The following is a 16,046-nucleotide window of genomic DNA, read 5'->3' on the forward strand; positions in this document are numbered from 1 at the left end:
GGACAAGCAATCTATTTTCACAAATGCTCAGCATGCTTTGGCCTTGCTTGAGGTGTTCAAAACACCCAAGGAGGTTACGTAACATACTGAAATTGAAGATGCTCCTTCTCCATGTAGCAGTGACTAAGCCAGCCAGTTACTGATTTCATGATGCCCCTCCTCGGGACAGCCACAACGTGCAAGACCACTAGGAGCAAGTTAATGTTTGTCATGATGGGCCACATGCAAGCTTGGATCTCTATGTAGCCCCTTGTTACTGACTGATGATTATGTTAAGGGGTGCAGTTTCAGTGAAAATTATAATAGGCAGTTATGACCTGGTGGATATTTGGAGAGTAAGACACCTTACGTGTAGGAAAAATACGTATTCTGTCAACAATATGTGGTTCTGTCTGTGTTTCATGGACAGGTCAGGTGGAACATGCATTTAGCTACAACTCTATTGGACCACGTCCCAGTAATCCGAAAGATGCCCAAAAGACGAGGTTATAAAGACCTATGGAGGCTCTCCCCTTTGGTACTGTTGAATTGATCATTTAATGGAGGAAATACAGATGGAGATTTTGTTTTACTTTGCACAGAATACTGGATCAGTAGAGGAGTTATCTTTGAAATAGTAAGCCTTTAAAGCTGTAATATGTGGCCACTGCATAGGCAAGCACTTTGACGAGTTGAAATCTCAGGGAGAACATGTAACTAGACTCAAACAAGAAATAAATGGAAAAATAACTTAAAATATCTGAATATAAAGAAGTTGCGGCAAGGGAATGTCATCATCTTGACACACTGGTTCAAGCAAGGGGGTGGACCTATCAAAATTCTCTTTAACATGATAAAACAACATTGTGTTGCCGAGGATATCACTCACATTAAAGATAGTACCCATTCAATTTCGTTTGGAGTGAAGGAAACAATGGAGATGTTCAAGAATTTCTATGCAGATCTATGCGTGCCTATGTCTACAAAATGCTAAGGGAAAATGTTATTGAAAACAACAATTTTGTATTGCCATAACAAATAAAAACCCACAAAACATGTTTTATAAGATCACACTCCTTAATGCAGCCACAAGAATCATAAGCACTCATAAGAAAGGAGAAGGGATTAAAATAGGAAACACTCACATTCTCGTTTCTTTTCATAAGGTCTTCATCATTATACACAGGCAGACTGGTTACCAAATATCCAGTGCACATCTTAATGGCACTCATCAGAAAAGGACTTCCAGCAAACACTGCAGCGACAGGAGCCTGGGAACTGAAAACGAAAATACAACTTGTTTTCAAGAGTAGTAGTGTAGTCAGGAAACCACAGTGCGTGAAGTTACGATGAGACAACTGTACGGTACTGAAGGTATATTAATTGTAGAAGTTATTTATGGGTGAACGTAAAAGGACGAAGGCAAAAAAGATCAAATAATTTTTTGCATTCATAAGGCACTTAAAGCAGGAAGAACATCATACCATAGATCTTTCTCAAGCCCCAGATCCTTCAGACCACCCACTGTCGCGATGGTCCTATATTACTGCACGTCCAAACATATGCCTGAGGCAGCAGAAGAGGAGGTGACAAAAACTAGGTGAAAACTATCGCACCATAGCCGGATTGTCAGGGTACTTGTAAAAGTGACCATCATACTTAAAGTGGCAATTGAGACTTTTAGAAGTCTCTCAATAGCAGCTTTCAGCAGACTGCCACTGAATTAAAAAAACATGTGTTTCGTTCAAAGAAGGCAGGGGCGTAACACAAGCCCAGGCAGATCCTGCGACGCAAGGGCTCCACCCCTTCAGGGGTCACCCTCAAGTTTTCAAGGGGCACCATTCAGGCCAAGGTCAATGAAAATCTAGGAGATTCGGGAGACTCAGGGGCCCCGTCTCACATTCTGCAGGGGTCCCCCATCATTTTGCTGGTAAGCCACTGAAAGAAGGTAATGATTTTGATCTCATCCTCCACTCTTAACAAATACAAGAATTACATTATTCAATTAGAATTAAAATGGCATTTAATAAATTTCCTAACACACCCCTTGCTTTAAAATATTTTCCTGTTGAGTTCCTCAATGAGGGTAGGTACAACTAGGGTGTCAGTTCACACACACACTAAGATAAAGGGGTAGTAAGAGAAGCCATTATTCTAGTGCTGGCCCTGATCACTATGACTTCTCACCAAGCCACCTCAGTCTGTTCATATGATTTCTACACACTGACAAAATGCCACACAGAACAAATTGTCAATTACTGTGAAATTAAAGTGTGCAACCAACCTGGTCGTCTGATGGCATGATGCCACAGTGCCTGCAGCTTTCTCCACTGCTGGGTCTCCACACACTGTTGAAGCGGACAGTGGGAGGAGCTATTGGCAGCACCACATACAGCTTCCACCAGCTACTTTCTAAGTATGTACCAATGCCCCAAAACGGCTCCCCTCTCAAAGGAGTGAAGAATGGATGCTGACTAGAATACTGTACAAGAGGAACTCAGACAGTGGGATTTTTATAACTCTGGCTCCAGAATGGCAGCAACAACTCAAGCAGTGCTCCTTGTTTCCTTAAGGAGAGGTTGAGCACCCGTACATACTTCATTGTGGAGGAGGGGTACATCAGAAGAGGGGTAGGTAACGGGGGCACACTGACATGGGGTGGGAGAGGGGGGGGGGAGGGGACTGTGTGGGAAGGATGTTTCTTCTCCTGGATAATTGGTAGCGACAATAAATGTACAGTACTCCTTTGAAGGGTGGGGGTAGTGGAACGTGTGTTGAGTTGTTGCTTTGAAAACAATAAAAAAATGTTTCAACAAAAAAAAAAAAAACTCAAGCAGTGCTCTCTTTGGCTGCAATAGCATCACTTAGTGGACAACTTACCCATTATTTACACATGTATCACACTATTCTTCAAGTGCTCCATGTTCTCCTGATTCAGGTAAACTCCCTCATCAACTAAACGCCTTGCTATGTACATTTTTATGCTGTCTGTATCCCCCCGTTGGTATGTAAAGTGCTCCACTGACCCTCAAGGTCAGGTCCAAGTTTCAAGAATTCTGTAATCTTTTTTTTTTTTTCTAACATTTTAATTGGCATTTGAAACATATTAGAACGATCACTCAGTATTACAGTATCACAGTGGATCACTCAATGGCAATTATCAACAATGAGTTAAATATCTTCAATAGTGGTACGGTTTGCGTAGTAGCACACAAGCCTCTAGCATCTCCTGGTATTCAGAAACACATTATTAGCGGTAATACATAGCTCGTCCCGTCCATTCATCCCAATCAATCGCTATCATCTGATTCCTGCTCTATCGGGGGAGGATCACAAATGTCGCCCTGAAATAGATTCCACTTTTGGGGGCAACCCCGGTGAATTTACACCGATTTCCCTGTTACCATTGTGCGGTCCATATCCCGGCACCACCACTGATGGGTCGGGGATAGTCCCGAGCCCCATAGTTGCGCTATGTTACATTTAGCTAATGCTGTTCCGGGCGTTACCCAATCATGGTCTGTGAGATTTAAATCCGTGGATTCCCAAATGTTAAGTAGGCATCGTTTTGGGTTAGTCAGAATCTTAATTTTGGTGACTTGTGACATTGTGCGTATGATGGCCTCCCAGAAGCGAGTTATTTTCAGGCAGACCCAAACTGTGTGCCAGAAGGTGCCTTCGGCACTGCACTGTCGGAGACAGAGAGGAGTATCTGCCTTGCCTAATCTGTGTAGCAGGGTTCTTGTGTAGTATATGCGTGCAGAATTTTTAATTGCAATAACCTTAGAGTGGAGGGTATTGCGACTTCCTGTGGGGATGCCAAGGCCGCCCGCCAGTCGTCTTCGTCTAGGTCCCCCAGGTCCACCTCCCATCTCTCCTTTAATGTCCCCGTTGGGTCTTTTTGGTTGTTTATTATTTTCTATGTGAAGGAAATGGCCTTTTTCTGGTTAAATCCCATTGCCGGAATCCCTTGGTGTTTCTTAGTCGTCCTAGTTTACGGTTAAGTATTCTGTACTCTTAATCGATAAATAAATACTAATTTGTGTAAAATTATATGCTATCTAAAAATTATTTGGTAGACACAAGGAGATGATGGACGGAGTGCTGAAACTTTTCAAACAATCACCCCCAGTCCCAGATCTGGGTTGAATACACCATCATTCTTTAGCTCACTTTGCTACCTCAGTTCAGACACAGCTATATGCAAACCAGTCTTGACTCTGTGCCTCATGGCAACAGTCCAGCCCGAACTGCTAAGCCATGTCTTCCCTGGACCGGAAACAAGCATCATGGGACCGGTTTCGGGCTAACAGCCCTCTTCAGTCAGGCTAGCTTGAATCCAGTGGCCATTTTGAGCAGCCCCCAACTCTACTTATATACAAATAAAAAGAATCCCTGTTGCCTAGGGTGCTTTCTGGCCACCCCCGGGGGGGGGGGGGGGGGGGGGGGGTTGAAGGTTAGATCAGGGGCAGAAAGACTAAAAGGGCCCAAAATTGTTGAGAGGAGCAAAGGCCCTTGCCAAAGGGGTCGCTCCCCCTCCCTGGTGTCTAGTAGTGGATCCCTGCTTGGGGATCACCCACCTGTGGCGATCCCCAAGCAGGGATCCACTAGGGAAGGGTACCATTAGAATAGGGAGATTCTCCCCTGTCCAACGATACGTCTCTCATGTGTTTTGGTGCTCGGATTGAGATAGCCCCACGAGCACTGAAGTAGTAAAAATTAAATGAGCCGATGAGCTCCTTTCAGTTTCACTTTCAATGTAATGAAAGGTTGGGGAACACTCTTCCCCCACCTCCCGAGACTAAAAAAAAAGCGGTGTGCCAAGGATGTAACAGCTACATCCTCGGTACACTAGCTCCATAGCTGCAGATGTAACTGTTATATTCTCAGCATGGAACCAGTTAGGATCCTAAAGGCACATTGCATTTATTATGATTTTAGTATTATTTCGAATTACCATGGCTCTAATCACTTTTGCTTTCTGTAATTCTATTTGAATACATTTATATATACTGAGAATTGGGAACAGCCTAGTTGTGCGGGTTTTCTTATGAGCTTGACTGAGTGTTATGGTTGAGGAGTCTCCCTTTGCTGTCCATCGACCCTTCTTAATTAATTAGAGATGGAACGTCGACATAGTGAACCTTCCTTGAGTAACAAAAATAAGTGCCACCACACATCTTGTTTGACTGTGTGCAATGTTGTAAATACATTCCCTCTGTGTACTTGGACAGAGGTTTTTGTGTCAGTAGCTAGAGATGAATGGCGTAAGCACCGTCACCTACAAAAAGTATGGAACTGCTAAAAGTAATGGAGAGTTTGGAATAAATGAAATAATGTGGCCACAGAGCATCTGAGTTACTTAACAGATATACATCGGCAAATTCTTCTCTCTTCTCTCACTCAGTTGCCATAAAAGCCAACATGAAACAAGCATGCATCATGCATATTTTCTGGGTAGCATACCATAATGCCAGTTATAACGCATTGCCCATTACTGACCACCTGTATACAGAGCGCATGCGGACTGCTCCTTTTTAGGTTGCAGCGTACCAGACAGCGCAGTTGTTTGGTTTGCTAAAGACATCTTGGGGACATTCAGTAAGTTGATCTAGGAATGCATTCTGCCCATTGCTTACCATTGACTTTGTGGTTTGTAGCTCACAGTTTCTAACTTTCTATTTGCTGGCTTTATTTGGTTTAGCTGTCCAGCTCAAGCTTGTCCCTCCCATTGCCCAAAACTTGTTTACAGTATTCGTCCACAAATTTCCTTTCTGTAAACAGGCCTTTAAATCTTGTTCTTATCTTGTCACATTTGCTGTGCATTCAAAGACCGCGGTCAAATGTCAGACTTTTTGTTCCAGGGAACACAGTGTTTATTTTTCTTTCTCTGACTTGAAAGTGAGAGGATTTATGTGACAATAATGCTGGCTAGATGTAATGCTATTATGAAAGATATATTGACTATTGACTCCATTTTGGATAACCGACTCCATCTTGTGTAGCTGACTTCATTTTCTGTGCTCACAAGCAGTTGCGGGGAGGGGAGGTTTTCACTCTTCACTTGTTTTCGCTCCTCACCAAGAAGAGTGAACTGTAACAAGTTGTGTGGGATGTGTGCTTGGTACCTTTCAGGGCAGAGATTGCTGTTGACAGAGAAATGCGTGGAATGTGCAGCTCTGTCTCAGAGTCAAAATACAGTGGCCTGGCCAGCTTCTGTCTTGACCTTGACACAGACCAGTACGGTCAACTCGGTTTTTCGCAACAGAAGAAAGGGGATGCGGTTTCTAGAACCTAGTCCTCCGGTTGAGTACAGGTATTAAAGGGGGGAAAATCTTGGCACCCAGACAGGAGCTCGCTTGCAGAGCAGACGTATTGCCGCAGGGAACTTAGGTCCCGATCGAGACTTCTGCCTGGGCTGACTAGGGCTCCTCCAGTCGAGTTGGCAGAATGATGAACACTCGCTCGGTGATGTATTAGTCTTTCGTACTTATGTAAACAGTCTCTAAGTTTCTTTGCTCCAAGTATTGGTATTCTGGTTTTGTGCCTAAGTTACTTGATATTTAGGAGTCTGCTTTAACCAATATATTTTGCCTTCTTTCTCAAAGTATTTGATTAATAAATATGCGTTACTTTAAATGCACCTGAATTTGTTCTCTTGCCGCGCCTTAAGAGATTGCTGGGTCTTGTTTTATTGCCTCGTCTTTTGGGAGTGCTGACTAATGTGTGTTATTTAAAGGTGCAGCAGTACACTAGTAGTGGTTGCCTGAGTAAGGCTGTAAAGATGTTATTTTGTTTTCTAGCACACAACAAAATGTAAATGAACTGTGCTGACGATCAAATCAATTCATTGGGTGATGATATGTCAACACATTATCATTTGTGCGCTGTAAATGTTTATCAGTAAACCTGTATATTAATGCAAATGTAATAATCATTTCAATTATAGATGTGTTGCCTGTAATGGCAGTACGCTACCATACTATGCAAACTCCACCGTAACCCAATCCACTCTACTCTGCACCACTCCACACCAAGCCACTTCAAATCACTGCACTCTACACACCTTTACTCAAAACTAATACACTTTACGCCACTACACTCTATGCTAGTCTCCAATCTACTCTGTACCATTGCAACTGCCACTATACTCTACTTTATATCACTGCACTCTACGGCACTCTACACTACTGCACTCTATGACACTGCAGTCTACTTCTGCAGTAATGCACTCTGCACCACTGAACTCTGCTCTGCAACACTCTAACCTACTGTGCACCACTGCACTCTACATCCCTCTACTCTATGCCAGTACACTCTACCCCACTCTACTATGCACCAATGCACTCTTTGCCACTGCAATCTACACCACTCCACAACACTGCACTCTATGCCACTACTCTATATAACTCCATGCTACTTCACTTTACTCTGAACAATCTAGTCTACGCCACTGCAAATTTTGCCACACTACTCCACTGCAATCAATGCTGCACCACTCTACTCTGTCACTACTCTGTGCCACTGAGCTCTACCTTGCACCACTATACTCTACCTTGTACCACTCCACATCACTCTATCTGAAACAGTCTATTCTGGGTGACTGCACTCTACGCCACTGCACTCTACTCCACTGCACTCTACGCCACTGCGTTCCACACTACTTTACTTAAAGCCAATGCACACTATGGCACTGTACCTATGTCAACTACTTTGCACCACAGCATTTTGCGCCACTATACTCTACAACATTCTACTCTATGCCACTGCACTCCACGCAAGGGCATGCTACATCACTCTACACCATTGTGCTCTACGTCACTGCACTCTATGCCTCTCTATTCTACTCTGCACCACTGTACATCACTGCTCTCTGCACCACTCTACGACACTCTACTCTGCAGGACTGCGTGACAAGGCAGATAGTGCCACTTTAGTGCACTCTACTCTGCATCACTCCACTCTATGCCAATCCAATCTAATCTACTCTGCACCACTGCACTCTACAGCACTTTACTCTACACCACTGCACTCTTCAAAACCACTGCACTCTACTCTGAAACCATCTACTCTTTGGCACTGCAGTCTACACCACTCTATTCCACAATGTACCACTCCACACTATGCCACTCAATTTTATACTGCTGCACTATGTGCCACTGCACTCTACACCAAGGCTCTCTACATCACTTTACTCAAATCCAATACACTCTATACCACTACACTCAATACCAATCTTCTCTGCACCACTGTACTATACGCAAGTATACACTAATCTATGACACTGCAGTCTACGCTACTTTACACCACTGCACTCGGTCACCTTACTCTGCTCCACTTAATGCCACTGCACTTTACACCAATGCACTTTACGCAACTCCACACCACTGCACTCTAGAACACTCTACACTCCAGCACTCCACTCTCTGCCACTGTAGTCTATGCCACTCTATTCATTCTGTGCCACTCTGCCACTCAATGTTATACCATTGCACTCTGTGACACTGCACTCTACACCAATACTCTCTACATCACTTTACTCAAAACCAATACACTGTACGCCACTGTGCTCTATACCAGTCTGCTCTGCACCACTGCACTGTACGCCACTATACTCTATTCTCTGACACTACACTCTACACCACTGCAGCACTGCACTCTGACACTACTCTACACCGCTTCACTCTACCCTGCCCCACTCTGCTATACTCTGCACCAATCCCCTCTACACCACTTCACTCTACTCTGAAACAATCTACTCTATGCCACTGCACTCCACGACACTGCAATTAATGATGTACCACTCTACTCTAGTCTATGCTACTGTGCTCTACCCTCCACCGCTATACTCTACCCTGAAACAATCTACTCCGAGCCACTGCACTCTACGCCTCTCTACTCTATGCCCCTGCAGTCTACGCTAGGTCACTGCACTCTAAACCACAGCACTCTACACCAATGCACTCTATACAACTTTACTCAAAACCAATGGCCCCTACACTGCTGTACCTACGCTAGCTACTTTGCACCACTTCACTTTACATCACTATACTCTACAGCATTCTACTTTATGCCACTGCATGCTACATCACCCTACACCACTGCACTCTGTCATTTATTTATTTTCTTTTCATTTTACCATTTCTCATCTTAGTTTGCCTTGTGAAGGAAGGGGGTGTGTTGGGATTTGGAATGTGGAACGATGTGCTCGAGGGTATTCCCTGCGTGGAACCTGGGGACGGGAGAAGACGGCAGTTGCTGCCAGGAGCTGGAACACATTGGATGGATTAAACAGAAGGCAAACGTACCTGGTATTGTGCTTCATTTCACAAACTTTAAAAGCGGAATTTAACTACCATTTTAAAACCACGTCAGTCACAAAACAAAAATAGGAGTACAGCGCTCTTCAAAACAATAAAAGGCCACATTAACCACCTCCCTCCAGCAATCATCCATCCCTAGCTCAGTCGCAGAATCTTCTGTCTGCAGCAATCTCTCACCAGATTAAGTTACACCACTGACAAAACCCTCCTGACAACCCCACACCATATATGAACACCATAAACCTTCATTCCTCCCACTCTAGAACAGCTCTTCAACATTTTCTTCTCACTCAACGGCATCTCTGACGAGAAATGCACTCTACTCTCCAACACTACTGACTAATTCCAGGTATGCACTCCTTTGTTCAACACCATCAAAAGCTCCATGGTACCAGGATCAGCCTAGATGTTACTAAAAGGGCAAAATTCCACCAAAGAAATAAACATGAACCTCAATGAAACTCCCAAACAGCTGCCCTATAACTCGGCTAACCTTCTTCGATAAAGTATTATAAAAACACGCAGATCTAACCGAACCACCCCCTACACTGCTTCCTAACACGTCACAGAAATAGCAAAATCATAAGATGTCTACTGCTATCTATATCTATATATTTGGCTCTCAACGGAAGGGCCAAGGAGATTGGCCTACAGATTGCTGAAGTAGAAAAATTACCAAGGTCTACTCAGGTGCCTCAGAAACTTTGTGCAAGGACTCATGACAATGACCACTGGCGCTGGCCGATCGAGCGGGCGCCATGGTGAGGGGGTGTGGTTCATCAACCAAATTTTATCTGAAACTTCTATATTTTTACTGTGATCATTCTTTTACCTGCTCGTTTTGATGTTTTTTACTGTAATGATTTTAATTAATTGTACAGTTAATAAATAATTCAATAATTTAATACTGCTTCTCAGTGTTTGTTCCTCCTATGATATACTTTCAGCGCTCACACTGTTTGGGATCAGGATTTGGCCTAGTTAACAGGATAGCACGAGGCCTAGATTCTAAACAAGGTTGAAAAATGCTCTGCTTAAGTTGAAACTATGAGGAGATCTCAGCACGTGAAAAACAGTGTAAGATTCCAAGCCAGAAAGGTCTGAACTTCACCGATCACCATGGTTGAAAAAATGGCAGTAAGTAATTCCAGCCTACAAGATAGAAGTTTATTGTCATAGGTTGACATTGGCTCAGAGGTCTTAAGAATTATGAAAGTAAAAAATAAAAGTATTATATTACCAAGCTGCATGTTCACAAATAGGGAAATAAAAAAGTGATGCTTCTCCAAAAACAGAGTTTTATGGTTTCATTTTGTAATGGGAAATATATTTAGACATGGTCACGTAGGCACCAAGAGAGAAAATAAACTATTACCCAGTGTTCTAGAGAAATTCACATTAAAAGGGCAAAAACTATTAGTTGAGCTTAATTGAAGGTCGGGTGGGGAAAAGACTGCAAACGCTATATTGGTGATGTGATAACCATAAAGACACCCTTTGGAGTTGTTGAACCACTGCAAAGTCTTGAAGATCACTGGAATACGTGAAATATGGGTTAAGTAATAATAAATTGCAAGTTATTGTTTAATTAAATATTACTGTAACAAACAAACTAAAGTATTAACAAATGAAACCATGTAAGCAGGTGCATAGACTTAGCCCCTAGGAGATCAGGTCCTTCGACCAGTCAAGGCTCTTACTGAACCCAGTCCTGTGTGTTGAGGTGCCTGCCTCGCTTATCTCCACCCTGCTACGCTCTTGCGTTGTTTTGTCATTGCTTGTTCTGAGAGTGACTGCTTTTGCCATTTCCTGGTCCATCTCTGCTTCGGTTTGTTTCTCATTGCTTGTTTTGTCATTTCTTGGTCAATCTTAGCTTTTGTTTTTTTGTCATTGAATGTTTTGCCAGTGTCTGGTTATGTTTTATTTGCTTGTCTTGACCAATGTTTGCTTTTGCCGGTTTTAGTTTTGCCACTGTCTCTGTGTTCTGACTCTACTGGACTTTGCCATCTTTTTCTCTGCTTTTCTGACTTTGCACTACTTTTTCACATCTTTACTGCTACTTCTTTCTCTCCTTTGCTAGTTGTCACCGTTGCTCTGCTCCTTGTGAGCATCATCCCCCCTCATTTGGTTCACACTCTTCCTCGTGCCCTAATTTAATTGTCTCATCCAACAACAATTGACTATATTATTGTAGATTACGTGATTGGTCGGGTGAATGTATCCCTGCAGAGAATTGTCACCCCTGCTCTACTCCTTGTGGGTGTTATCCCCCTCGTTTGGCTCCCACTCCTCCTGTCCGTATCCTGCTAATTTAATTGTCCCAACCAATATTAATTGATCATATTATTGTAGATTAAGTGATTGGTTAGGTGAATTTATCCCTGCAGAGAACCCTTTTGTATTGACAAACCAACGGCCATCACCTAGACGGACCACGCACTCGTCAACTTCAGCATTCCACTCCCGGACCATAGAAAAGCCACCACCACAGGACCACACTGCTGCTGAAAAAACATCACAGAAAACATCACAGAAAAAGATTGGGCTTTCACCATCTCCACACAATGTTCCAATGGCACCGGCAACCCGATGGAAGACATCAAGAACTTTAAAGGCTGGATCACTGCTTGTGCAGACTGGCTGGCCACCCTCAGGGGTGACAAAAACAAGAAGAACACAAGTCAGATGGAACACAGAATAAGTCAGAATAATGAAATGGCTCTACAAACAACTAGAATGCATGTGAAGAGTGAATCAGGGCACCCCAGACAAGTGCACCTTGAAATGCACCCTGAGACGCTACCACCAACAAATACAGAACACCAAATGTACAGCGCTCGCAGATTGCATCAATGCTACCAGCATGGAAATCTTTGCCATTATCAAAGATTTCACCGTGCCCACTGCAATCTCCAGCATCATCAACCCTTCACAAGACCCCTGCGCCAAGCTCTCATTATTTATCTACAACAATATCACAAACATATATGGGCATTTTGAAAACCAACCCCATCGACCTCACAGGCAGTCTTCCCGCTGCGGCAGACCAACAAATCCTGACCATGTGGTTTGACATCACCACAGACTAAACCACCATTACCATGAGGTCCATACACTCAGGGGCCCTGTCAGACCCTAGTCCACCACCACAGCCTCAAATATTCACTTTCATCAGCGAAGCTCTCACTCCCATCCACAATGCCTCCATCGACTCAGCCTTCCTTCCCTATAACCTGGAAATGTGTCTGTCATGGCCCTTCAAAAGAATTGTTAGGAGATCCAGCCAAACTCATCACCTACAGACCGATCTTCCTCCTACCTTAGAAGCTCATCGATTTATGCCTCTCCGACCACCTTGTCAACCACCAGCTTCTTGATGACACACCCTGGATCCGGATCCAACCACAGCACGGAGCCAGCACTAAATGCCGCAACAGACAGCATTCGTATAATCCTGGACAGAGGAGAGACGGCAGGGCTCATCCTACTAGACGCCTCAGGGGTTTTCAACACAGTATCTCAACCCATCTTCATCAGATGTCTATATGAGATAAGAATTCAAGGACGTGCCCTGCGCTGGATCGGTTTCTTCTTGATGGAAAGCACACAATCATCAGCCTAGCATCCGATACCTCAGAAGCATGTGGCATCTGTGGAGTGCCTGAAAGGTTATTCCTCAACCTCACCCTCTTCAACGCATCCATGACTCCACTGGCAACATCATCCACAGCCATGACATCAATATCATCTCATATGCGGTTGACATGCAGCTCATATTGTCGCTTTTTAGACAGAACCCCGAGCATGAGGAATAAAATGACCACCTGCATGACAGAGGTCCCCACCTGGAAGAAATCCGTCTGCAGTTCAACACAGACAAGACAGAACGGGTGATCTTCAGGAAAAGCATCTCATCCAGGAACCCCAACTTCAGACCAACACCCACCCTCAGCTCCCATGCCAGGTATCCCAGGATTATCAATGAAAACAAACAAACATATCTGCACAGGTCTACCCTGTCACCTAGAGGATGCTGAAGATCATCTTCAAACGGCTCCCAAGGAAAACCAGAAGAACCATCGCCCATGTCATCATAAGGATGGACTACGGAAACGCCCGATATGCTGGAATCACTGAGCAACTCACCAGAAGGTAGAAAAGCATCCAAAAATGTAGCATCCAGGCACATTCTCAATCTTTCTCGCAGTACGCACCTCACTCCACACCTCAGGGAACTTTCTGGCTCCTGATACACCAACACGTTCAATTCAAACTCCTCACCCACGCATTCAAAGCATTGCACAAGACGGGTTCAGCCTAAATGAACAATTGCATCTCCTTCCACCAGCCAGTCAGACGCCTCCACTCAGCCATCTCCTACTCGCACACAATCCCACGCTTTCACAGAAACACAGCTGGAGGTCGAGCTTTCTCATACACCACTTCTAAAGTATGGAACAATCTCCCATTTGACATCAGTGCCTCCTCCTTACTTCTTGAGCGCCGCAAGAAGCTGAGGAACTGGCACTTTGACTAACCCCTCCTTGCCCTATGAGGAGAGGCACTCAAACTTGACATAACATAGCCATAACCATAAAATAATAACAAATACATTTACAAAATGACAGAAAATTAAAAGATAATACATTTTTATTACACTTAATCGTTATCATTCATGAGGGATTGCTACTTTACAATTAAGGGGCTGCGCCTTCATTTATATTATTTTACCAATATTGATACATCACTGGTGTTCTACACTCAATACATCAAACAAATCCTTTTTAACAGAATCCATTGTTTATCAGGAGTGACCATAATTCATTATTAAACTAATAAAGTTAAAAATTGCAACGATTTTAAGAGAGACAAGTGGCTTGCAGCCAACAGCTGTCTTGTTCCAGCAGTGATCCTGCACAGAAATAATACTCAATGTAATCTGAGTCTAAACGTTAGGAGAGGCAAATATGCCCGTGGACAAATGCCATGATCCAGTGCAATGTGTCTTAAGTGAAGAAGTTTGCATGAAGAATAGCAAGCAGCAGCAACGAAGATGATTCATGCAGTCGGTGATGTTCAAGGAGCCTGCAGGAAATGCATCTGGGGTGCAGAGGAATAGTTCAAGTGTGCGGCACTGCACAAGTCAGGCCCAGTGCAGCTAAGCAGTGACTAATGCGTTTGCAGCTCCCTGACCTCAGGACACCCCCCACGCCGCACGGCTCGCCAGCGGTGCCCCCTCGCTGCTGCTCGTTGTCCCTGCTCCGTTTTTGGCCCGTTTTTCATGCTCACTGCTTCTTTTTCTGTACTTGCTCCCTTTTAGCCCGATTTTTCGTGCCCACTGTATCTTTGTTCCTGTACTTGTGTTTTTAACTCCTGCATTGTATTCACTTGTGCTTTCGTTTTGTTTAGCGTGCCTCGCTAATCCCTCTGGTGCCCCCACCCGCTTCCCGCCGCTGCTCCATCGCGGCCCCGCCCCCTTTTTCCTTCTGTACCCGATTGGCCGCCCCGCTCCCGCCTCCCAGCTGCTCCGCCCTCCCACTTCGCCTCATATGGAGCCCGCGTGTACGCGCAGCGGTCACGTGCAGCGGGCGCGCCGATTGTGCGCCGAAGGCGTGCCAAAGGCAAGCATGTCTACGCCCGTCCGCGCCTGGACCGCGCCCAGCGCCAGGACCCCTGGCCCCCGAAGATGCCAGCCCACACGACGGACTTACGACGCCGCCACCCTCAACGCACTCAACGCCGGAAGGAACCCCGCCTGCTACCGAGCCACCCCGAAACGCGCCCACGGACAGGACACCTGCCAAACCTGCAAGTCCACCTGCCTCCGGACCTGCACTGCACCCGCCAAGCCGAACACCAGCAACAACCACCTCAAGTGCATCCTGCTCAATACCCGCTCCGTCCACAGACACACCGTCGAACTCTGGAACCTCCTCGACACAACATCGCCAGACGTCGCCTTCCTCACAGAAACCTGGATGAACGCCTCCTCAGCGCCCGACATCGCCACAGCCATCCCGGACGGATACAAGATCACCCGGAGGGACCGCGTCAACCAGACCGGAGGAGGCATCGCCATCGTACACAAGAACACCATCCGCATCACGACCAACTCCGACGACACCTCCACTTCCAGACACACACCGACCCCAAGACGACCCTCAGAGGCACCCTCATCTACAGACCCCCGGGACCACGCACACAATTCAGCGAAGACATCGCAGACTTCATCAGCCCGCACGTCCTCCTCTCCGCTGACTACATCCTCCTAGGGGACCTCAACTTCCACCTGGAGAACAAGGACTGCAACACCACCACCCTGCTGGACAACCTTGCCAACCTCGGACTCAAGCAACTGGTGAACACCCCCACCCACTACGCCGGCCACACGCTTGACCCCGTCTCCTCTTCCAGCAAGCACATCTCCTTCAGCCACTCCACCGGACTTCATTGGACTGACCACAGCTGCGTCCACTTCAGCTTCAGAAGAACCACGACCCACCACCACCCGCAACAGGTTCCTCGCCGGACCTGGATCAAGATCACCACCGAGCAGCTCACCACCTCCCTCAGCCAGAACCCTCCAGCCAGCACAACGGACCCCAACGAAGCAGCCAGCAACCTCACACAGTGGCTGACCGCCTGCGCCGACGACCTCGCACCACTGAAGAACCCTCCCAGCAGACCCGGCAGCAAGAAAGCCCCCTGGTTCACCGACGAACTCAAGGACTCCAAGAAGAACTG

The 16,046-nt window shown here is 45.5% G+C and overlaps 1 protein-coding gene across 1 annotated transcript in view; it reads right to left on the minus strand.

Annotated features, from left to right (window-relative positions):
* Window positions 1–16,046, minus strand: part of DPY19L4 (dpy-19 like 4) — a 554,933-nt gene that overhangs the window by 129,296 nt on the left and 409,591 nt on the right. Inside the window, exon 17 of the mRNA XM_085605236.1 lies at window positions 1,125–1,257. Coding sequence (XP_085461362.1) covers window positions 1,125–1,257 — 133 coding nt within the window. The remainder of the gene's footprint in view (window positions 1–1,124; window positions 1,258–16,046) is intronic.

The sequence above is a fragment of the Triturus cristatus genome, chromosome 5_1 (assembly GCF_964204655.1).
Source record: "Triturus cristatus chromosome 5_1, aTriCri1.1, whole genome shotgun sequence".
NCBI lineage: Eukaryota > Metazoa > Chordata > Amphibia > Caudata > Salamandridae > Triturus > Triturus cristatus.